General features: G+C 42.9%; 2 protein-coding genes and 1 long non-coding RNA gene across 3 annotated transcripts; 1 reads left to right on the forward strand and 2 right to left on the reverse strand.

Moving 5' to 3' along the window:
* Positions 1-3820: 3820 nt before the first annotated feature.
* LOC130687571 (uncharacterized) lies at positions 3821-10237 on the reverse strand. Its single transcript, XM_057510744.1, has one exon. It carries the CDS (start codon positions 10235-10237, stop codon positions 3821-3823), a length of 6417 nt encoding a protein of 2138 aa, XP_057366727.1.
* Positions 10238-16566: 6329 nt separating this feature from the next.
* Positions 16567-18119, reverse strand: LOC130687572 (uncharacterized). The gene is made up of 3 exons (XM_059494996.1): positions 17208-18119; positions 16928-17090; positions 16567-16846 (listed from the first exon to the last, which is right to left on the reverse strand). Exons 1-2 carry the CDS (start codon positions 18117-18119, stop codon positions 17082-17084), a joined length of 921 nt encoding a protein of 306 aa, XP_059350979.1. The 3' UTR covers positions 16567-16846; positions 16928-17081.
* Positions 18120-19466: 1347 nt separating this feature from the next.
* LOC130687608 (uncharacterized) lies at positions 19467-19799 on the forward strand. The gene is made up of 3 exons (XR_009000189.1): positions 19467-19529; positions 19593-19682; positions 19743-19799. It is a non-coding gene; the product is annotated as an uncharacterized LOC130687608 (long non-coding RNA).
* The last annotated feature ends 5030 nt before the right edge of the window (positions 19800-24829 follow it).

Consider the following 24829-nt stretch of genomic DNA (forward strand, 5'->3'; position numbering starts at 1 on the left):
TTTGGATTGAGAAGACAGGATGGGATGAGCCGATCCAATGAAAGTAATCCCGCACTGGGAAGCGTTTTTGAAGTTCGAGTTGTTCAGCTGCGTGTCGCGTCCGTCTATACTACGTGTTGCCGTTCGGGTTGCCTAGTTCAAGGGCGTCCATTCATCGTCGCCGTCCGCCACAGACTCCGCTTGTCTAGCCTTCCTCGAGTTCCCGGAACACCTTGCATAAGTATACAAGGCATTTTTATCTTTGCTAAGTTAAATTCCAGTGAACGGACTTATCGCTCGTTTGATGTGTCTGCGATCATAAATCCGTATACACGCAAAGGCGGTCCAGACCCCACAACGGTCCACGCAAACACCACTTTTTCCCGTCTCATACGGCAGAACTTCACATAACGCTGCCACCGTCACGGTTTTAGTTTATAGTATGTAAGTCTCCGACAGTGGAAAATCTCCACAGTAGGTATTGCCATAACAATCAGAGATAATTTCTAAATAAAATTTTTAAAATTCCTAAATTAAGGATCAATAAAAAATTCAAAATTTCTAATAGTTACTCGTACGTATTTACACTCGTAACTGGTATATTTGCTTACTCGTTGACGTCCAAGTTTCAACTTTACACTGTTTATTTCATTTATAGCTATCTTCCATTAATGTCCCCTCGTGTTTTGGTTGTATCCTTTCTTCGTTTTGGCATACTTAATTCCACTATTTGCAAATACAACCATAGAAGCGACAAAAAGCAAGAACAAGCAAACGGATCCGATGTGCGGTTCTATCGAGGCGAAATGAATCCAGCACAACAAGTTGTCAGTCAAGTTGGCAGTTACACCGAACCACATTATTGGTATTTAGACTTGTTTGACGTTTTTGAGGATGCTTATGTCATGAAAAAAGTATGATTGAAATATAGATATAGATATATCGGAAATGAGACCCATGTAAAAATTCCTGAAAGAATCAACAAGATGTTTTAGGAAGCATGAAAGCTTCCCGTATGCCTTTTATAGACTCTAATAAATTGTTGATTTGGAAACGGGCGTTGACATGTAACGAAAGCAATATGCGCTGCAAATAAAAAGGTTTTGAGTGCAATTAACAATCGTTTTGTTTTTACATCATGGCCTCTCGCTTTTAGAACAGTAAGATGTAGTACCGGTTCGAGATCGACATGGAATTCGTGTTGATCTTGGTGGGGATTCAATCCATTTACTTGATTTTGTAGGAAGGAATCCGCCAAATAATAATCAGGAAAGAAAACAAAGGCAGGAGATCCGTAGCGACATGTTAACAATTTGGTGACTCCTAACATATTAAAGACATCCCCAGACCAAAAACACCAATTTTCGGGATTTTCCTTTACACTTGCAAACATATAGTCGATTACGACGTGGTTGTCTTTTGTCACTTCTTGCCCGTTTTATATCAATCGATATTTCAAGAACGAATAGAACACGTAAAACTGCAATTTCTCTTCGAAATGGGACACAGATATAGCGTCAAGAAGCTGTTCTATTACATGAAAACGTAATAAAACAGTTAACTGTTTAACGTGGCATCTCAAACGAGCTGTATTTGAAATATATTTTGAAAATTGTGCTAAAGCCTACGCTGTACTAGAGTTATGGAAAGTGAGTTCAGCACTGTAAGGAAAACGCTCCCTCTCGAAATTTTGTCGTAATGCTTATATCGACATTGAAGTGCCTATTTATTTGCTTAGGCATTTATTATGTATCTACGTACATTTTTAGTCCTAATCAACGATAAACTTGTCTTTAAGTTACCCCTAATTTGGTCTAAATGGTAATGGTAAAGGGTTGGTGCATGCTGCAGGCGACGATTCCATTCCGTCGCCGCATCTGGTCTTCTAGATTGATCAAAAATCTTACTCCCCGACGCCCTAGTTAGGACTAAATACGCACATTATCAAAACAATAAGCTTTCCAATATCCGCAAAATAGGATGAACAATAAGCAACTCGAAAACGAGGATGGCAGTGGCTGCGCTAATAGCAAAAAAACCAAATGCGCTCTGTTGCTAAATTTTCTTAAATATTTAAGAGTAGAAAAAAAACAGTACCAGAATTGCGCTTTTTCTACATTTTCACAATTTTTTTTTTACTAAACATGTCTTGAACCAAATATTGAGAAACATCTGAAAATTAGGATTCTTCCATACGTGCCCATGTTAAATTCATCATTTCGTTTAAATTCCCTCCCATGGGCGGGGCGAGATACGCCAAGCATTATTTCACCGGTCCCATGTTACAGCGTAGGACGACGGCGCTCCTTTCATGCAGCAGCTGCAAGCAGCTGATCGTACGTAGTTATGGCCTATGAGTCCATTGCAACCAGTGATCGACCGAATCCAATCTGATTCTAACCAAAATTTGATTGGAATCACTGATTCGAATTTTCATTCGAATCAGATCATTTTGATTCTTACGATTTTTTATTTCCCCCAAAATTTGGCTTGATTTTTCATTCTGATTGTATGGCTTTTTAACAAAAATGATTCAAATCAATTATTTGTATATGTTGCGTATCTCACGTGAGAATGGCAATAGCTTTACTTAAGTTAGTTTTAAAGCCCTTCTTTCCCTGTTTGCTCAATTAAGTAAGACTAAAGAGCTTTCCATTCTTTATTGAGGACAAACCAAAGAGAGGTTCGACGAAAATGGTCGACTCTAACGTGGGACAAAAGGGGACTTACAGAGTTACAAAAACTAACAGCCCTGAAAGGGAATTACAAAAAAACTGTTAGACAGCAACGAACTTAAATGTGTAATTAACCCAGTCGAACCGCGTATACCCTTTTAGAAAACAAAAGGGAAGGGGAAAAACAAAAGAAGGTCGACCTCAACGGGTAGCCCTCTACCGGGTCCTACCCCCACCGATCAAATCGGTGACAGCGGGCCCTTGTTTGTCATTTCGACAAACAAAACAAATTATAGCATGGAAAACAGAACAAACTTCTAGATTTTAAAAGGAGAAGAAGAAACGGAAGTCGACAAAATTGCTATTGAGCACTCTGACGCGTGACAAAGTTGGCTTTGCACAGCAATTGATGGTGAGTTGGGCTGTTGCAGCGGGAACAGTGTCGCATGTGGGTGCAGTTGGCCCCAACATGCTTCTGCTCCCCGACGAAGTCCCCTCTTTTCCAGCACCGGAAGCACAGGGAGAGCCGGGCGATCAATTTTGCCCGTTCAGTGGCTGTCATCTTGTTTACGAAAATTTCACATTGGTCGACGTTGTGGGGCTGTACGGGTCCTGGATGGTCGACAAAGCACGGCACCGACGGGGTGAACCGCGGGGCGGTAACCGGTGCTGGTAAAGAAGTGGGCGTCGGTTTTGCCCCGGGTTACAACGTGGTGAGATGGTCGCCATAATTTCCCTGCAGATTTGTCTTGTGAGAGAATTTCGACGGTGAATGATTGCACAGAGAGTTTCTTGAATGGCACTGGAGTCTGAAGGGCGATAAGTCAATAAAGTCCAGGCCTCCTCTTCTTTACGGTTGCAGCTCTGTAGCACACCTTTGAGTTTGAGCAACAATTCACCTTCGCGTTCTTTTAGTTCGTCCAAATTTACAATTTTCATTTTCACTTGTTCAATTGTCACGCACTCTCTAGAAAATTCACTGGCACTTAGTTTGTCACAATTTGTACGGCACAGGTTCGACACTACGAAAATTTGAGACACTTGAGAGATCGACTTGCACGGACGACTACGAATTTCACAATGAAGCAGAAGACGCTCGAAAGAATAATTTTAATTACCCTTTGATAATTACAAAGGTGTCTCCTAGAGGGCGATTCTTGACACCGTCAATTTGATTGTCGACTGCGGTAATTGGATGGAAATTTTTCTTCCTTTTCACATTTAGGCGAATTTGGCAGTGAGGGCGTCTGACTAGTTTCAGGTGTAATTCCGGTGTCATTTTGCGTTAACAGCAAGCATAGTCTAGTCACAGGACGCGTTAAAGTATTTTTTGCGCCGGAAATTTTTACTTTAGCCACACGTACTACATTGTCGGACGTGCTAGGTAAAATTTCGACTACTTTCCCTAATGGCCACTGCCCCCGAGGGTTTAATGGATCGACAACAAGTACAATATCGTTCACTTCAATGTTTTTGTGACTTGTGGCCCATTTTTTCCTTTCGGTGAGGTAAGGTAAACACTCGGTAATCCATCTTTTCCAATAGTGGTTGACAATAAGTTGACTCTGTAGAAACTGGTTTCTGGAAATGTCTACGTTGTCAAGATTGACGTATGCCAGTGGGATGTACGGCATTGGTCTAGCATGTAGAAAATGGTTCGGAGTAAGAGGGTCTGGATCTTCGGGGTTTATGCTTAGATGAGTTAGCGGGCGAGCATTAAGCAGTGCCCCGATTTCAGCCACAACAGTATTTAAGACTTGATCACTCACGACACTGTTTCCGAGGGTCACTTTCATGGCTCTTTTGCAGGATTGCACGAGCCTTTCCCAAACTCCTCCAAAATGAGGTCCACTCGGAGGGGAAAAACGCCACTTGATGTGTCGACACGTAAACTGTGATTCCAGGTAGTCTTTACTGTTGTTTAGTTCCTCGACAGCCTCTTTCAACTCCTTTTCTCCAGCTACAAAATTTGTGCCGTTGTCACTATATACAACGACTGGCTTTCCCCGTATGCTGGAGAATCGAGATAAGGCCATTAAAAATGCCTCTGTACTGAGGCTAGCAGTTACTTCTAGATGTACTGCTCGGGTTGTAAGGCACGTAAAAAGACAAATCCATCTTTTTTCGTGCCGTCGCCCTCTCCCTCCTACTTTGACAGTCAGTGGACCAAAATAGTCGACTCCTGTATGGGCGAATGGAGGCAAGAACGGCGTTATGCGGTGGATGGGTAGCTGGGCCATGAGGGGTGCGACTGGCTGTACATCTCTCCTCTTGCAGGGAATGCACTTGTTGAGTATAGACTTGATTACTCTTCGTCCAGAGGTTACCCAATACATTGCTCGAAGTTCGCACAATAAGCGGTCGGCCTTTATGTGGTAATTTCGAACGTGAACATCCCAGACTATCAAGCTTGTGATGCGTTCCTCTGGAGGTAAAATCACTGGGTGTCTTGTAACATAATCAACAGGCGCTTGTCCAATTCGCCCGCCCACACGCATCAGGTGTTGTTCATCGATGAATGGTCGAAACTGCTTGAGTTTTGACCGGTTTGGCAGTTCTTTCCCCTTTTTTAAGAACAACACATCTTCGGGGTATGCCACTTCTTGTGCACGCCGGATGCACATTGCCAAAGCTGTTTCAGTTTCGACTGGCGTCAGCTCTCCTGAAGTTAACTTTAATTTCTTCACTTTGGCACAACAGTTTAAGATGAAACGTAAACACCACGCAAGCACTCGTTCCAGGCGCACTTTGTCTGAATAATATTCTACGCACTGGTCGATCATATTGTCACTTGGCTCCGTTTTCATTTTGTAGACGTGAATGGCTTCGGGATCTTGATGGTTTACGTGCTCGATCTGATCCCACTTTGGCCAGGATGAAGGTTCTAACAACAGGAAGGCTGGCCCTTCGTGAAACTGCTGGAGCACTTGAAGATTGTCAGAATTCAGTCCTCTGCTACAAACGTCTGCTGGGTTCATGGTTCCTGGAACGTGACGCCATTGCCGACAATTGGTGTTCATTAGAATTTTCCCAATTCTATTGCCGACAAACACTTCGTATTTGACATTGGCAGAATGGATCCATCTAAGAACGGTTTGGGAGTCGACGTGAAACGTGATTTGGCTCAAATCCAGGTTCATCTCACGGCAAATCAGTATGGCCAAGTGTAACGCTTCGACGGCTCCTTGGAGTTCAAGACGAGGGATCGAAAGCTGCTTCAACGGCGCGACGTGTGTTTTGGCCATGATGAAAGATACGCCAACCCTTTCGCTGGCGTAAGTTGTTCGCACATATGCGACTGCTCCAAATCCCAATTGACTGGCGTCGGCAAAGATGTGAACTTGCTGTTTTGTTGGGCGCTCTTCCTTTACTAAGCATCGCGGAATTGTGATGCGTGCTAGATTCGGCAAGCTTTGACACCATTTTTGAAATTGGCACTTCAAGGATTCGGGCAGCTCTTCATTCCAGTCTAGCTTGGCTCGCCATACCTCCTGAATTAGCACTTTCATAGCGAACACCATTGGAGCAACGAATCCTAACGGATCGTATACTGTAGCTACCACACTTACGAGATTTCTTTTCGTAGGTGTGGCGTGTGACTGGACCCTTTCTCCCACCTTGAACGTGAACGCGTCGATTTCACTGTCCCAAAGAATCCCTAGTGCTCGATCCATGGGCAATTTGTCCAGGTCTAAATCCAGCTTTGGATTGGCCAAGCCTAAGGGTTTAAGCGCTGCTAGGACCTTTCTTGATGACGACGACCACTTGGTGAGATTAAAACCTCCCAGCTGCAAAAGTTCCTTTAGCTGGCGGGCCCGTTTGATTGCCTCATCTTCCGACTCGAACGAATCCAGATAGTTGTCGACGTAAAAGCTTGTTTTTACGCTGGCTGCTGCATCTGGAAATTTTGTCTTGTTGTCTTCGGCTGTTTTGTTTAGGGCAAACAAACAGGTTGATGGCGACGAGACGGCCCCAAAGACATGGACTGTCATCCTGTAGGTGAGCGGTGGTGACGTACTGTTCGGCGACCGGTACAAAAAACGGAAGGCATCTTGGTCTTCGTCTGGAACTAAGACCTGGTGATACATCTTCTCGATGTCACTACTGATGGGAATTTGGTGTTTGCGAAAGCGCAAGATAATTCCCAGCAGGTTTAGGAGGTAGTTCGGACCACGAAGAAGGTTTTTGTTCAAGGAAGTGCCTTCACATTCTGCCGAACCGTCGAAGACCACTCTTGTTTTTGTCGTCGAACTCGTCGAACTCTGAACACCATGATGAGGCATGTAATTTGTCTTTGGCGTTCTCCTTTTTGCTTCTTCAGTAGACAAGAGGCGAGCATGACCAAGGTTGATGTATTCTTGAATGACATCGTTGTAACGTTTAGCGTAGCTGGGGTCCCTTTTGAAGCGACGTTCGATTTGAAAGAGGCGGCTAAGCGCCATACTCCGGTTGTCAGGTAATTCTGGATTGTCGACCTTCCACATTAGACCAATTTGATGGTGATTTCTGATGTATCTGGAGGTCCTCTTCAGAATCTCTTCTCCCCGTCGATCTTCTGCTGACAGGAGTGTAGGAGGCTGTACAGAGTCTTTCGACTCCAGCCTCCAAAAACGCTCGACAAGTTCGGAAAGGTTCCTTTCTTCTTCTTTCGATGTGATGTGGGCTACGTAATGGCTTGGTTGCTCCTGTTCGCTTTGCGGGCCCACTTTGCCTCCCAGGCACCATCCAAATGGCGTGTTGAACGCCACCGGTCCGGTCGACCCATCCATAGGTTTGCGTGATTCGCTATGGTCGTGAGCGTCTGCTACATCGAGGCCAATTAGAATCGTAACTTGGTCGGATGGGACTTCTGGGAGCTTCAGGCCTTGTAGATGAGAGAATGCCTTTGCTTGTACGCCCGAAAAGGTCGGGTTTTGAGCGACTTGTAAGTTTTCTACTGCATACGCCCTTCTTGCCTGGAACGAAGTCGACCCGTCGCGCGAACTGATGACGAAGTCCACGATGTGAGCATTTACTGGAGTAACTCCTCCGTCGTAAGATGTCACGTTGATCTTAGTTGTTGGCCCTGCCAAACCTAGTTGAGTTCTGGCTACGTCACTTCGGATTAAGGTGGAGTCGCTTCCACTGTCTAAGAATCCGAAGGTATCGAAGACCCTTTCTCCATGTTGTAGACGGACCGGAACGATTTTGAAAAGCACTCGACGTGGTGTGTCCAGTCCAGTGCGTGATACTGCGCCAAGGAAAGCTTCATCGACTTTGTTGTCGAAAGTCACTCGACGCGATGGTTTCGATTCTGGCGTGGTTTTGTGGTCACTGGAGGTGCTTGTTTTGGTTCTTGTCGAAAACTCGGAACCGTGAAGCAACGTCGAGTGCCCTGGATACTTGCATCCTTCGACCGTGCATCGAATCGATTTGAATCTGCAAGTTCGGCTGGTATGCCTTCCGGTAAGGCATCGGAGACACCTGCCTGCCTTGAAGACTGTCTCCGCTCTTTGCGTTGGAGACATCTGCTTGAATGCGTTACACTCCTCGATTTTGTGTATCGCCCCTCTGCAAACAAAGCACGTTGAGTTGCCTCTTGTTTGGCTAAACGAGGTTGTATTGGGTGGGCTCACCCGCAAACCTCCTCCTTTTGATTGCGGCAAGTTTGCTTCCGGCGTCGAGGTGGTGACGTGGTTGATGGTAGAGACATAGGGAGTTGGGTATCCTTTCCCATTTCTCTTAGGCACGACTTGTGGAATCGTTGGAAGTGTTGACGGCCCCGCCATTAATTTTGCAAAATCAGAACCCTTCGACTGGAGGGTTAACCAGTCGTCCAAATCGACTATTGAAGGTGCGGCAGGATGCATCTTCATCACCTTTCCTCCCCATCTTTCCCTCAAAGTCTTTGGCAGCTTGGCGACGACGTGCATGAGGTTGCCCAGCGATTCCAGCTCGCTCGCCAGTCCACTATTTGATAGGGCGGAGACTGCTCCATGAAGCTTGTTGGAGAATGTCTTCAAACTGGCGCTGTCGTTTGGCTGCACGGGTGGAAGTCGAAGAAGGTTATTCAGATGAGTCTGAGCCATGATGGTGGTGTGGCAATATTCTTGATCGAGTCGATGCCAGATCACTTCGTATTTGCTTGGATCGTGCACGCAATCAGCTACTGAGTTGAGAACATGCGTGGCAAGCAGCTCTTGTAGGTGTGCTAGTCGAATCCCATTGTCGCTGCACCGGTTGTGGTACAACGTCATGAATTTCGATTTAAACATCTGATAGTTTAGTGGATTTCCGTCGAACTTGGTGATGGTGAGAGGTGGAAGTGCTGACATTTTTAACGAGTCGACAAGTTGACAGACGAGACTGGAATCAGACTTCGGATCTCCTCTTGACTGTTGCTGGCAACTAAATGATGGGTCGTTGGACATGTCGATAGTTGCCCCTAGGCTGTCCATTTGCTCGCCCTTTGTTCCACCTCTTTTGCATTGTTCCAATAGGTTGGCTGCCCGTGGCGGTGAGGTAGGGGTAATGCCTTGCGGCCACCCTAAAGCTTCTCGACGTTGAGACAGCATGCCTTGTATAGACGTGTCCAGACGACTTTGGGATGAGACATTTTCACCCTCAGGGCATTGTCTAGACATTTTTGCACATGTCTGTCGCACAAGGCACTTCAACCTTTCAAGTTCTGTGGACTGCAATTCACTGTTTTTCTGCATAGCTTCTAGTTTTTCTTCAACTTTCTTTGAACTGGACTCGTTTTCCTCCACCATTTGGCCCATTGCAGACTTGAGTCGAATGTCCATCTTCTTTTCTACGGTTGATAAAGATTTCTCGTTGACCTCGTGGATCGATTGTAGAATTTGCTCGATCGCGTGTAACGACTCACTTTGCCGTTTGGCTTGCAGAGATGACTTCTTGATGTCATTTACAATGTCTGACAAAAGCTCCCCATGTCTGTTTAGGACGTCTTGATTGTGGAGAGCTTGGGTTTCGAGCTTTTGGATCTGGACAGATACAGTCGAATTTCTTTTAACACTTGCTTTTGTCACTGTTGAGTTGATAGTGACTGACGATGCAAGTGACGATGCAATCGACCGTGATGCTAAATGTTGGTCGATTTCTGACAGGACACTCTGGTGGTCTGTCGTGAACTGTACTTCCCATCGTTCACATTCGGCTCGGCGTTTACCAGGTAGATTGGTAACTGTCTCCACATAATTTTCGTGAAGCTCCATGGTGCTATCGAACAGGCGGACGAGTTCGGTGCGCCAGATGCTCAATTGGCCCTTGCTGAGACGAATGCCTTGACGATGTTGGCGGATACAGTCATGGATCCTGGTAGACAGCGTGGTATGCTCCCTCTTCCGTAGTCCCCGTGATTGAGTGAGATTGGGAATTGATGGGTCGTGACTCAAATTTCCACCATGATGATCGGGCCCAGCCTCGGCGATTTGTAAGGCCATTTCAGATTCTTCCTTGGTGGGTTTTGAGATGACTCCTCTACTTCCTCCATGATGAACCGGTCCCGACTCAGCGGTTTTTGCGGCCGTTGTAGGTTCTTCTTTGGTAGGATCTTTGATAATTCCTTGGGTCTCACTCATCTTGCAATTGAAGAAAGGTAGCACAGATGCTTAACAGACGCAGGATGTAGACGGTATCAACGGATACAGTTCGAACGGTTGGTCGACCAGCGTGGTTACGGAACGTGAACAACACGAGGTCGCTAAAGTACAAGGTTGGACAGCTGGAAATGGAGATTTACACTATTCGATTTCCAGAGTCCCGGGTTTCGGCACCATTTGTTGCGTATCTCACGTGAGAATGGCAATAGCTTTACTTAAGTTAGTTTTAAAGCCCTTCTTTCCCTGTTTGCTCAATTAAGTAAGACTAAAGAGCTTTCAATTCTTTATTGAGGACAAACCAAAGAGAGGTTCGACGAAAATGGTCGACTCTAACGTGGGACAAAAGGGGACTTACAGAGTTACAAAAACTAACAGCCCTGAAAGGGAATTACAAAAAAACTGTTAGACAGCAACGAACTTAAATGTGTAACTAACCCAGTCGAACCGCGTATACCCTTTTAGAAAACAAAAGGGAAGGGGAAAAACAAAAGAAGGTCGACCTCAACGGGTAGCCCTCTACCGGGTCCTACCCCCACCGATCAAATCGGTGACAGTATAGTTATTTTTACAATCATAGAAAAATTTAATATTAATTTGGGCTACGTCACAAAGCTGTGTTGTTAATAGCGTCTGTTTCAGCTGTTAAACAGCAGACGATTTATATCGTCAAACGCTCTTTATTTGTTCTTTGAACAAAGTAATAATTTTGTCTTATTATGGACGTTTTACGACTGGAAAATAACAGAATGGTCCTGTGAATGGACATTCTGCCGATTGTGATGCGGGAAACCCGAGTTCGATTCAAGCCTCCGTCTTTATTTTTACAGATTAACTTATTCTAAACCTTACCCTTTGCTAAAAGCTAATTCTAGTTTAAAAAATTTAAATTTCATTTCAATTTCTGTCACATAACTTCCAATGCTAAATACTTTCGTACACAGACAATTGACTTAAACGGTTTACACCTTGATTCTGATTTTTGATTCTTGTTTTTAACCAAATATCTTGATCTATTCAGATTTTTTATTCTTCGAATCAATGTAAGCGTTATTCTATTCGGAATGTATTCCAATCCGATTTCAAATTGATTCGGCCGATCACTGCTCGTGATTCGTGACAACTCGTGATGCTTATGTTTATCTACGCATTTAGAGAATGATCTCAACTTCCTGTCAAATTTAAGTGGTGTGCAGCGTTGAAAATTCTAAGTCTGTTGTCTAAACCGGTTAGCTGAAAGACGGTCAAGTTTTATCTCACCTATCTTTTGCACTAGACCTTTCAAACGGCTGCAAAAGCAGACGGCATAAAGTGAATGCATTGATTCTATTGTGAAACCGGTTACTATTTTAAAGTTGAGCTGGATGAGAGGACTTACACCATGGACGCCTGTAACGTGGTCGTTGAGGAAATCATCCGATTTACAGTACGACAGGAAGTCTTCTTCAATGTGGAGAAGGGTGTATAGCAGCTTAAACTGGACGCACGACATTTTCTTTTTTTTCTTCTACACTTTGTGTGAGTAAATCTTAGATTAGTATTCACTGGACATTTCCCTTGGTTGCTGACATCTCTCACAATTCCAGTACCATGTGTGGCCTTTTACGTCCTTCAGATATCTCACAGGCCAATCAGCCGCAATGCACCGCAGGGCAACGGTAAACTCACGCCGTGTTGTAATGCTAGGATCAACATAGTGTGTATCCAGGCGGGTTGGTCCAGTTCCGATATCATTGGTGCTAAAAACGATCTGAAATCTGGTTTCGTTTTAAAGTACGTCACTCCAAGGATGATGGGGTACGTATTAATAGTAATATGTTCTGTTTAAACTATTAGCCAACAACAATTTTACATCTAGAAAAGTTAATATGGATGAACATCTATTTTTATAGTGATCAGCCGTGTTTTAAATTTACCTGGCTTTAAGAATAATTGGCGTTGCTTTTTAAGATTCAGCAACCGAGTGAACAGTCATCATAATCGGAATGCATTCTTATTTTTCCGAGTTTTGGAATCAGTCAACGGCATCTACATTAAGATTAATGCAGAAGTGGGGTATTTTCCCTTCTTCTTTTCTGTTTCCATGTGTGCCATTCCCTAGCATATTACTATCGTAGTATGGCAAAAATTAAGCTTTAATTTCTTAAATATATTAAAAATATCATCAATCGTGCCTTGCGCTTCATGGATTTTGAAGAACCTTAGAATTGGTTTTGTATATGGATGAGTATTACAATAAATCTCCGTGTTTGAAGAAACTCCAGGAGAAGATACCTTCCATTTCCCACACCAACTAGTTCAATAATACATGTTTCCTTGACTCCCTAACTGCAGTAGGCTTTTCCGGTAGTTCAGGTATGGTTCCCGGACTCTGCGGGTCACGTAAGACGATTTCATCAATTTCGGTGGCCTTTTCTGACACAATAAACTGATGGACTTACCACAAAAAGATCGTCACGTGAAACAAATTCTTCCACTTCAACAACTTCATCTACTGCTTCACTTAGGCGTGAACACCCTGACTCCGCAATTGTCATTTATGATCTTTTACTTACATTTATTTGTTTATGTGGTCGTCGTGGGGGAGCTGGTAGCTGGTAGCTGGCAGTTCCTCACGACGACGACGGACAACCTGGTCTTTCGCGATTTATGAACTTCAATTCGGTTCTAGGTGGTATCATACAGAAGGGTTATATTCTATTTAATTAACTAATTTATTTCTCTATATTTTAGTTGTTGCCTACGCAAAAGCGCGATAAAAACACGAAGAAAACATTGAGATCGATTCCTTGATGGAACTGATAAAGACGTCCGGGAAGAAAAGTGACGAGAAATATCGTGAAGAAAGGCAGATTACACCCGTTGAAGCTCTGGCATGAAGGTCGTTGCGCAACCAACCAATTTTTGAAGCGCCAGTACCAATTCCTGTATACGAGCGGAACTTCAGGCTAAAATAGCTGCCTTCGAAAAAAATATAAAGGATTTCAAGCTGCCAACCGAATAAATTAGAAAATATGTTGTTTAAATGTCTTTTGCCGTATATTCTATGTGTCAGTAAAGGTGTTTCTTTCTTTTCTGTGATCTCGCCATGCCGTGTTGGCTACATTGTGACTACATACCTTGTGCCGTGTTGACATGTTGCAAGAACAAACTGGCTTATTCAGGCATTTAATGATTAATGTAAAGTAATTTGCATTATACCGCAGTAATCTTTATTTGGTGATTTAATATAGGTAGTAAATATGCATAAGAAGGGTCGAAAAACAGTCCCATAATGGCTCTGAAACGGGTATCGAGTACCGGCGTACGGTATTAGGGCGAGCATAGAAGATGAACCCTGATGAGTCCAACGGCCGGGTATGTGACCGGCTTTTAGCTCGTTTAAGAGGCTCATCGCCTTTTTGATGTTTTTTTTTTACCGTCCTCAAGAGGCTGTTTTGGCTGCAAACAAGCGGCCCAAAAACCCGTCCGCTGGATCGGTCTAGGACTCCTGGCGCGTCCAAAATATCAGTCTTGGACCGGTTTTTGTCCTTTTGGTATTTGATAGGGTTAGTATAAATTGATATTTGTTATTATTTTGCTCGTATACACGCTCCATCTATTGCTCTATACGGTTCATATAGCATAACATTATGGTTTTTACACAGAATTCGGTTTTTATGCACTTACGTTACTGGTATTTTCAGGGAAGCATCGTTCCGTTTTACTGATGTTCTTTATTCCTTTTGCACTTTCTTCTTTTAACTGCAGTCATAACTTTTTTTGCTTTTAATATAAATAGTTTTAACAGATATTTATTTTCAGCTTTTTATTATATCAATTTCATTATGGTAAGGAGAGGAGCTTCCGTTGAAACAATTGGGACTTTGCTTATTGTTTCAGGTTTGAAATTTATTTAAATTGGGCACCAACACATTACAAAAATACACTATTACAAACAGTGGAAGAACGGATGATTTCAACTGCTGGTTGTCCGCCTTTTATACGACAGGACAAAGTTTTAGGTCAAAATGAGGCCAGCCAAAAATAGAAAGTCAGGCGATAGAAAGCTGGCTTGTCCGTTAAGATAATAAAATTAGAAAGTGGGTCATCCGGCAATAGGGTAAAAATAGGTCGATGGTTGAAAGGTAAAGGCAGTAAATGGGCACGTTAAATTTTATTTGGTCGGCGGAGCCCCACAACAGTAATTGTTGAGGTTACATCAGTTGTTCTATATTTTGAGGTTTTCTAATATTAGTCAGGGTTAGGGCTTACGTCGGCCCAGCTAAATGAAGGAATACTGCAATCCACCGATTTTTCTCTGGAATCATCCTCTTCAGTTTGGTTTCACAAGTCAATAGTTGCCGACCTCTCAATCGGGATAAACCTCTTGATTGGGGTTGAAGCCGCCATGGGAGTTCCGGGGAAGCTGAAATACCCCTTAACATAAAGATAAAAAAGAAAATTATTATAAGAATAATTGATAGTTAAATCCCACATTTCCTGTAACAAATTCCTTGGCCTGTTCATGCAGTCTTCTTCGGCAATTTTCGCCGATACCGTGCTATTCCCTAGACGCTTTACGGTCCAGTTTGGGTGAGAGTTTTGGGGCAACTGTTGCAAAGTCGAGGGATCATTCGTCAAAAGTGACAATCGTTGCTATACCGTTTAAATTATGCTTCAGTTTTATTTCATGGTTTGCCGACGGTCTTATAGTAAATTGTGTTAAAACGCCTGTTCAGGCCGAGTAATTCACACGTCATTTACACGGAGTTTCCCTGCTTTTTGGTCCCTTCATTTTTCGGTAAACCAACCTTCTGCTGTTCCGTAAGTTACCCGCCTGTTGTCTTGTTACCCCTTTGCCATCATGCTGTTCGCTCGTCTGGTTGCCTTGCTACTTGCCCGCCGTGGCTTTACCGCTAGCTTACTGGTTGTGCTGTCCAGCTTTCTTATCTACTCCCGCCCAAACACGTAACCACTCTGACTCCGTCGTGCCTCACCCTAAGCCCCAGCTGCTATTATAAGATCTTAATCTGCTATTAAATTTTCTTCCCTCTTTGTTGTTGTTGATTTTATGTGTCTGCTGGAATAACCGCAATTTCAATAAAAACTACAGCAATCCTAGAAGGATTCTAACAGCAAACTTTTCCGCCTCCAACGGACCCCTACAAATGTGGGGTTACAACCCCAAATACCTGCAACGCTGGTATCTTATTTTAAGGCTTAGGCCTCAGAAGTACAATTACCTGAGTCGACAGTTTTCAATATCCAAATTCTGCCATAAGAAAATCTGATACCCAATGGCTTAAGTCTCCTTGTCGTTACAACAGTGTTGGAAGCGTTGAAAGCGTATTAGACCAACCGCGTAACAGACTGCCCTGTCGGCTTTAGTCCTTCACCTATACAGCTAGGGAACGGATGTGTTGCCCCGGAAAAGCGCCCGGCTGCCCTTTGTTCTCTGTTCTTCTTGCATACCACGGAGGGTCTTGTTGCTGAAACACTAGTGGGGGTAAACAACCGCGCAATCATAGTTGAGTTTAATTCTCTTTGACTACTTTTCTCATTAGAGTGGTAATTAGTTAAAATATGTTAACAGCCTGTTTAACGTCCAGGTTGCAAATTTTACTGAAATAAGGAAATTTCGCTGTATACAAAACAGTGCATTTTATTTGTATGGCTGCTTACGGAAATGTTATAAGCCTCACCAGTAAAACGATTTCTATACTATACATACGTGGTTTTACTAAACGTTCATCATAAGATAATATAGCTAGCTATCAGGTAATAACATAAAATTTATTTCTATTTGGACTTCATTTCACTATTTTGTTACTATTTCTATTGTAATTGTGTTTGATTCTTTCAGAGCAATTTGCCATTATCAGGGTTGGAAGCGATACCCCAGCTGGCACAGGTCACTGCTGGAAAGTGACCAAGAAACGACCTCTTTTGGCTTGGTAACAACCCGAAGTAAAAACCAGGTCATGTCCGATTTACTGTCTATTGCACACGCCTGGTCACGACCAATTGAAATTATTAGGTAATGACCCAGTGTGTGTAATAAACTGTGAAGTGGTGCCAACCTGGGGTAGTGACCAAGCAAAAAGAGGTAGTTTAATGATCACTTCCCAGCAATGACCTTTGCCAGTTGCGGATCAAGAGAAAAACGGTTTACAACTTGATTTACTTCCACAGTTCTTTGTATTTTTGCTTCTGGAACCGGATACAAATAAAAACAATTATTAAAATAAATGAAAATGATACAATTTGAGAAAATTTCTTTTAGGAAAAATGAAATATTGAAAAGTGAGATCCTAGTCTTCTTATTTTGTTTCTTCTTAATTTGTTTCTTCTTAGTTTACTTCTTCCCTTTGCCTTTATTGGAGACGGACGAACTAGCCGAGTTTTAAATGTTGGATACTGCGGATCTGTTGCATCCACCGGTTCCGGCAACCGGGGAATCCGACAGACTTGGAACACACGACTGAACGACGTTTGAAGTGTCTTCAGTGCGCTGGACTCGACGTTTTGACTAGAAAATCCAATCTTGGGAAGCCTTTTCAATGTCAGGATCGTTGACATCTACGTACTTTATGTTTGCCTTTACCGTTCCTGCAAATTAGAGCAAGGAAGGGAATTTGTAGTTTAAATTAATTAATTGAAAAGTAATGGGACTAAATGGCAGTCACTTACTAACAACGAGAGAAAAGCAATTTGATCCTTTTACGGCTATTTTCTTCTTATCTCTTCCTATCCACGACAACTCGCAGCCAAATTTGTCCGTCACAAGGGCTGCCCATATACGGCGGACGAAGTCACCAAGGTCACTGCCACCCAATGTCGAATATTATGAAACCTAAACAAAGAGGAACAAAAAGAAATTAACAGCTAATCTTTAAGTAAAAAATTGGATAAACATAATTTTCACAAACACAGGGAAGGGAACTGGACTAAAAAAACCATTGAAACCTACCAGTTTGATGCAATTGCGTTTGTCCATCAAAAGATCCTCCAGCATATGCCAGCTGTCACAGTCGTCAACAGGCAACTTCATAACTTCGTCGAAGAGGTCTTCAATGTGTTGGTTGTCCTGGAAGGCCAGCAGTCGATCAATTTTCTGTTCCACTCGATTAACACATTGGAGGATCTCGCAAGATTTCTTCAACATCAGCCGAGAAACATTCTTGTCGAAGGAGGATTCTTGAGCAATCGCGGGTTTCTTGAGGGAAGATGAAGTATTGCTATCGACAAAAAAACGCCTCTTGGAGCCAGGAGAAGCTGCGACATGCTGATGACTGGAAACTAAAGACGACATTGGAGCCGGAAGCTGGTGGTTCATGTCACGGAGGGGAGAGAGGGGCTCAATATCAAGTGGCTGCTTGAAACGACTGATGGTTTCGACACCATCCTTCTGCGTGTTGAAGATCTTGGAGAAAACCGTTTTCGCGAGATTGTTCAAATGACGGGATTTGTTTGCACTGACTTTAGCAGTGACAGGCTTTTCAGCAACCGTGTTGACAGTGCTTGTCTTGGTAGCGTTTACCTTGGCAGCGTTTGTCTTTAAAAGGTTGGACTTGGCAGCGTTTGCCTTTGCAATGTTGATCTCGTTGGTTTTTTTCTCGGCTGCTGACTTGCCTTGACTTTGGACAGGACTCTCTCGTATAGTGGTAACTTCATTCTCCGATTCTAGATCTGAAACATAAATCACATGAACATTGACATAAATCAGACTTAACACACACCGACATAAATACACACCTTCATCCAAATCTGGTAAGGTGTCTTCAATGGTTTCGTCGGGAGACGAATCGCTATCCTCCTCTGAACTAATAGCGCACATTTGGGTTGATGTTGAAGGGCCGTTTATGATTGATCTCTTTTCCATTGTAGGGCTTAACCGACGAGGAGGTAAAGATCTTCTTTTCTTCGGCTTTTCCACATCCGAAGTAAGCAAATCAGAATCAGGGTTCAACGCTCTTTTTCCCACCCTCTGGCAACTTTCCAGTCATCTGTCGAAATAAATAAAATAACATAATGTATAATTAATCGTTAAATTAAGATGTATACGAGCTACGATTATTCCTACGGAAAACTTACCACAAATTTTAAGCAACATGTAAGGGTAACTGGGCCAATTTGAGTCGGGAGTTTGGTGACTTCTTACAGCCTTTTCCAATTTCGGTCCCTTGAAGTTTGGATAAAACATGACATCTTGGTCCACTCTCCAATTTTCGGAAACCGTTGCTATTTCTTCCGCCGATGAAGTGTAGAGGATCACCACCAAAAACTTGCGTGCTTCTGGCAGCAAAATTGACATTTCCATTCTACGACAAAAAATATAAATAAAATAGTAAAAACTAAGTTAAGGCTAACAATTAGACGCAGAAACAAACAGTGACCACAAAAGCACAAAATCATAAAGCAAATTTTGTAAAGCAAAATTTAGCAAAGCAAAATTTGCACAAAGCCTAACCAGCAAAACTATTAACGTGCATAGCTAGCAATTTTGTCGAATGTAAACAAATCTGGGGCATCTTAGATTACAATAAGTACCACTTCACAAATAAGGTTTATTCAAAAGTGACAAACTTACCAAAATGAATTTTATAGGTGAATTTGTGGAAATCACAACAAATAACTCGATAAATGATGGAGGAAAAAAATTACAACCGCCATTAGACACAGCGAAAAATTTTGTGAGTGTCTCTGAATGACGCAACGTTGCCATTCCATTGACTTTGAAATAGAGCAATTTAGTTTCGACGTTTTGTCTTAAATATTTATTCAAAGCGTGACAGTGAATTTTTTAATCAATTTGGTGGCATTATTACCATTTTATACAACATTTGTTATTCGAAATTATGGGGTTGGTCATTGGTGCAACGATGTGTGATTCTTACTAATTGATTTATAAATGGCGTCGTCATGCTTCAGTCTTCAGTGTTTTTCCGGAATGAACTTTTATCTAAACAACGAATAAAACTAGTGAAATAGTGACAACTGAAGTGATTCCCGGAACAAATACTTGAATTTCAATTGTCACAAAGCAAACAAATTTGGACTTTGTGTCGTGCAACAAAATCTTTTCTTCTCATTCCGATTGTTTCTTCAAGTGCAATAGTGTTTGACATACAAGGTAAATCTGTGTTTGTATTTTTATCATTTCTGAGCTAACGACGATGTATTTTTCTTCTATGAACGACAGCTTCTCTGCTTTAATATGTTTAGGACAATAATAGTTATGTGCCACTTGAATGTTTTCAATTGAATTAACCATCACCATTAATTACCCGAGGTAAGCTTAATACTTTTGCTTTAATCTATATCCGTTATATTTTAATTTGTGTTACATTCTCAGGTTAGAATTCTTTCCATTAAATTGGCGTAATCTTCCAGGGTAAACAAGACCTCTATGAAGTAAAATTCTTCGATTTGCACTAGTGGACAGGTTAGCAACATGTTGTGAAAAGTTGTTTACTCATAATTTAATATAGAGTTTTGTTTTTAGTTTACCGTCCCTGTTTGACCTGGATATCTGTTTTATTGAAATTTATTAAGGCTTCACATCTTTATCTGCCAGATGTAACTGATGAGTAACATAGCTCAGCCGACACCGCTCGTGATCCTCGAGGATTTGCAGTCAAATTTTACACCAAAGAAGGCAACTGGGATTTAGTCGGAAACAACCCCCCATATTTATTATTCGTGATCATATTCTATTTTCGAGCTCAGAAACGCAATCCAGTAATCCATTTGAAGGTAAGTTTAATCATTTGGAGAGAAAGTAAGACTCAGTATTTAATTTGGTTTATTTACATTGAATACGCATTCAACAATCCCAAAGATCATTGTATAATTTTTTTTAATTATTACCAGGTCTGGCCGCAGGCAGATTTTCCATTAATTGCAATTGGCCGTATCCGAAATGTAAATCGATCTTTGACCGCAACCCAAAAGATTACCTTGCTGAAGTTCAACAAATTGCCTTTAGTCCAGCTTATTATTAACCAGTAACATCACATCGGCTATCCTATATTGCAAGGTAGCCTGAAATTTATTATCTGTTTATTTATTTTCAACGTTGAAATTTTTGACGGATTGATGCTAAACATTTATTTTTTTAGGCTACAATGGAGGAACCATCCAAAAGAAGAAAGTTAGTAGTTAAGAGGAGACAGTTGATTAACAGATTCAACCAAGAGTTTGCTATGCTCGGTGGACAGCTGGACGGCGAACTGCTTGTCAGCCCACGCCAAAACGTTCTGCTGGTTGGGGAAGATGTTGTGAATAGCGCAGATGAAAATGCCGATGATGAAGGAGATGACAACGAGGACGCGCCGCTTTCCTTGAACAATGACGAGATGTCTGAGACTTCGGGCCATTCAAGCTCAAAAGATGTAAACCAATCGTCTCCAACATCAATCAATTTCAACGACTTACCCCAAAGTCAAAATGACGATGAAAATCATGCTTATAATGATCGTTCAGAATCCTTGTTGGAGTCCGATTCTGATGCATCACCTCAATCTACTACAGATGAAAGCGAACAATCCAGTGACGAAGGCATAGACTTGGAGGATTGGGACGACATCGATGCCATTCTAAATGTAGAAACGGAGCCAATTGATCAAGATGTGGAGCTCAAAGAGTTTTTGGCAGATTGGATTACGAAGGAAGATGTCTCAGGCGCAGCCGCCGACAGGCTCATCAAGGGTTTTAAGGCTCTTCGTCATCAAGGCCCCACATTCACATGCTTGCCTAACAGTGCAAGAACTCTTCTGAAGACGCCACGCAAAGTATCCGTTATTCCGCTATCGGGCGGAGGTGTTCACTACCACTTTGGGTTAGAAAAAGGAATTCAACATCAACTTGGGCGACGTCTACTCAACAAGATTCCTTCCGTCGTGAGAGGGCGCGTGAACACGATGGATTGCCGCTGAGTAAAAGCAGCTTAAGTCATTTTCATCCCATTTTGTTCTTGTTGGAAGGAGAGCAAACTCCTTTCCCTGTTGGGATCTACCACGGGTCCCAGAAGCCTGCAAGTGCAAACGAATTATTGAGAATGTTCGTGGAAGAAGCCTCCACTTTCCAGAGTAATGGCATTACTCATCGTGGTCTTGTACTTGGGTTTCAAATCTTAAACTTCAATCTTGATGCTGTAGACCGCTCAGTGCCGTCTTTACCCTTAGGCCGGTAAGGCCGGTGCTGGGGGGCCAGGGCAAACGAGGGGCCAAACGTCCAGGGTATTAAAAAAAAATCAGGCTACGGTTTTAAATCTCAACGCCGCCGCTTCCTATCTGTGGCACGATGGGTAGGGTGGCAATGGCTCAAGGCTCAACATTTGACCTTCAACCAGTAACAACGTTTCACAACGTTTGAAGTCTTGGTTCGTGCTTGCCAGTTGCCTCGTTGGTTCTGGCGTGGTTTTACCAACGTAATAATAATGAGTGGGTTAAATTTAAATAAACGAAAATCTGGTGGTGCGCGTCGTAAGGATGCAGTTGAAAAACAAAAAAAAATGAATATTTGCTAGCTGCTACTCCTAAGTTGTTGACTTATTTTAAACCAAGAGAGATTGCTGCTAATGCTGCGGGTGAAAATGCTGGTGAATGTGGTGATGAAGACACGACGAAGTTGAATGAGGCTGAGGGGAAAGATAATAGTGGTGAATGTGCTTCTGATTTGGATTTGGGTGAGGAAGAAATCACGTCGGGGCCGGAAGAACAAAAAGAAAAAAAACCAAAAAGGTTTTCTACTGACCCGTCTGATTGGGATCGTCATGACCACGAACTGGTCGCATTTGTTATTGATACATCAAACCCTCGAAATTTTGATCCTTCTAAATTTGACTTTACAAGTTCCGAGAAGCGGGAACCGTCGGGAAAAGTGAGACGAGCCAACGTGGATCTTTTCTACCGTAAGCTAGTAAACGGAGAGAAGAAACCACGTGATTGGTTGGAGTTTTCAAAGCGAAATGGAAGTCTGTACTGTGTGCCATGTTTTTTCTTTGGTGAAGAACGCAAGTCTTCTTTAGCTGGAAAAGAAGGATTTCGTGATTGGAAGAACGCTAGCAAGGCCATTAGTGATCACGAACGGTCATCGGACCATAGTCATGCCATTTCTACCTTTGTCAACCGTCGCGAACCTCAAGGCAAGATTGATGCAGACTTTATCAGACAAGCGCGAATTCATCAAGATTATTGGAGGGAATTCTACACCGGTCAGTGGACGTCATAAAATTTCTTTCTTCCCGTGGATTGGCTTTTCGCGGATCTAACCAGCAACTCGGATCGGTTCACAACGGAAACTATCTCGGTCTATTGGAACTATTAGCTCTACACGATGCCTTTTTGGCAAAGCACTTGGCGAGTTACGGCAACAAGGGCAAAGGTAACACCTCATACCTCTCCGCCAACATCTGCGAAGAGTTCATTCAACTTCTTGCTGAAAAGGTGGAAGCTTATATAGTTGAGGAGTTGAAAGAAGCTAAGTACTATTCAGTCATCGTTGATTCCACCCCAGATGTGTCGCACACCGACCAACTGTGTTTTGTTCTGCGCTACGTGCTGCCGGATGGAGCGCCAGTCGAACGTTTCCTCGGATTCCTACCAATGCATGGCCACACCGCTCTACAGATGTTCGATATGGTGACGGATAAGTTGAACAGGCTCGGAATTCCGATAGAAGACCTTCGCGGGCAATCGTACGATAATGCTAGCAACATGTCGGGCATCTACACTGGACTGCAAGCTAGGATTAAGGCCGTCAATCCTCAGGCAGAGTATGTGCCATGCAGTGGTCATTCTCTGAACCTAGCCGGAACCAGCGCGGCCGAATCATGTGCTACAGCCGTTAACTTCTTCAGTTTTTTGCAAGAACTCTTCAATTTCTTGTCAGGATCGACGCATCGTTGGGCTGTTCTACTAGACATCCTACGAGCAAGTAAGAAGAAGGGGTTTAAAGTTCCTAAGAGTCTCTCCCAGACCCGCTGGTCTGCTCGTGCTGACGCTGTCATTGCCTTGAAAGAGGGCTATCCAGAATTTAAATCCGCATTAATAGGGATTGCAGCTGATTCAACTCAAACTCCAAGAACCAGAGCGGAAGCCAATGGACTTATCCAAAAGTTCAACAAACTCGAAACAGCCGTGCTGACAGTAATTTGGGCCACGGTATTGGAACGCGTAAACAAAGTCAACAAGCAGCTGCAATCCGTAGCAATTGACCTTGGCATTGTAGTAGAGCTCTATTCTTCGCTTGTTGCATTTACTAAAGAGGTCCGAGACAACTATGACAATTACGAAAAACAGGCTGTGGAACTGGTTGGAATGGAGATGGGGTCACTTGTCTACTCTGCTGATGAATGCCGACAGCGGACCCGCAAGCGACACCATGATGAAATGGACAGTGCTTCTGACACCACTTTTACGGGCCGTACTAAGATGATCGCTGAAGTCAACATCATGCTGGATCAACTAACAGCAGAGCTCCGACGAAGGCAACAAGCCTATTCGCAACTACACGCCCGTTTTGGATTTCTTACGATGCTCCCCGACTTGGATGCTAAACTGTTAACTGATAACTCAACTGATAAATGATCATTGCTTTTGTTTCTTAACGATAATCTTATAAAATTATATTAACTGCTAATACACCAAGAATCGTGTGTTTTTTACTCACCAAAAAAGGCCAAAAATCCATGGATGGCCTAGGGTCCACTAAAAGTAAAAGACGGCACTGAGACCGCTCATTTATCTGCGGGATTGTAGGGCATACCGGATACTACTCGTGTCCCAAGTGTGTCACAGCAGGTTTTTATTATGTTACTCCGGGAAAACATAAAGGCAGAGTAACGTATCCTGATATGGAAGCAGCACTACGAACTCATCATACATTTCTAGACCGCCAACAACCAGACCATCACGTTAGATTGTCCGTATTGGAAGACCTTTCCATTGATATGGTTCTCGATTTCCCAATTGACTACCAACACCTAGTCTGTCTGGGAGTAATGCGGAAGCTCCTCAAAACCTGGGTGAAACGATCGACATCTGTCCATCTAATCAGCAAAGAAAATGTGGAAGAAATTTCGCGCAGGTTAATAGCGATACGCAACTCAGTCCCGAGCGAATTCGTTAGACAGCCGCGCTCTCTTGTCGACCTTCCAAGGTGGAAAGCCACCGAGTTTAGACAGTTCTTACTTTAATGGGGCCCTGTTTGTTTTGAAAGATCTCCTTCCCGCTCCATTATATAACCATTTTCTTTGCCTCCATCTAGCAATGAAAATTTTGGTATCCGTAAAATTATGTTTTCATTACAACAATTACAGTAAGCAATTGCTTCGCAACTTTGTATCTGAAAGCCGTAAATTGTATAGTCCTGAATTTGTTGTTTATACTGTTCATGGATTCATCCACCTTCCTGATGATGTACTGCGTTTCGGCCCTGTCGATAACTTCAGCTGTTTCCCGTTCGAAAACTTTCGACAGCAGATTAAGAACAAAATTCGTCGCAGTCAAAACCCTTTGGCACAGGTAGTTAAAAGGCTGGCAGAAGTGGCAAGTTGTAAAAAGCTATCCACCCCTGTCAACGTCCCTT

Source organism: Daphnia carinata, chromosome 4 (assembly GCF_022539665.2).
Source record: "Daphnia carinata strain CSIRO-1 chromosome 4, CSIRO_AGI_Dcar_HiC_V3, whole genome shotgun sequence".
NCBI lineage: Eukaryota > Metazoa > Arthropoda > Branchiopoda > Diplostraca > Daphniidae > Daphnia > Daphnia carinata.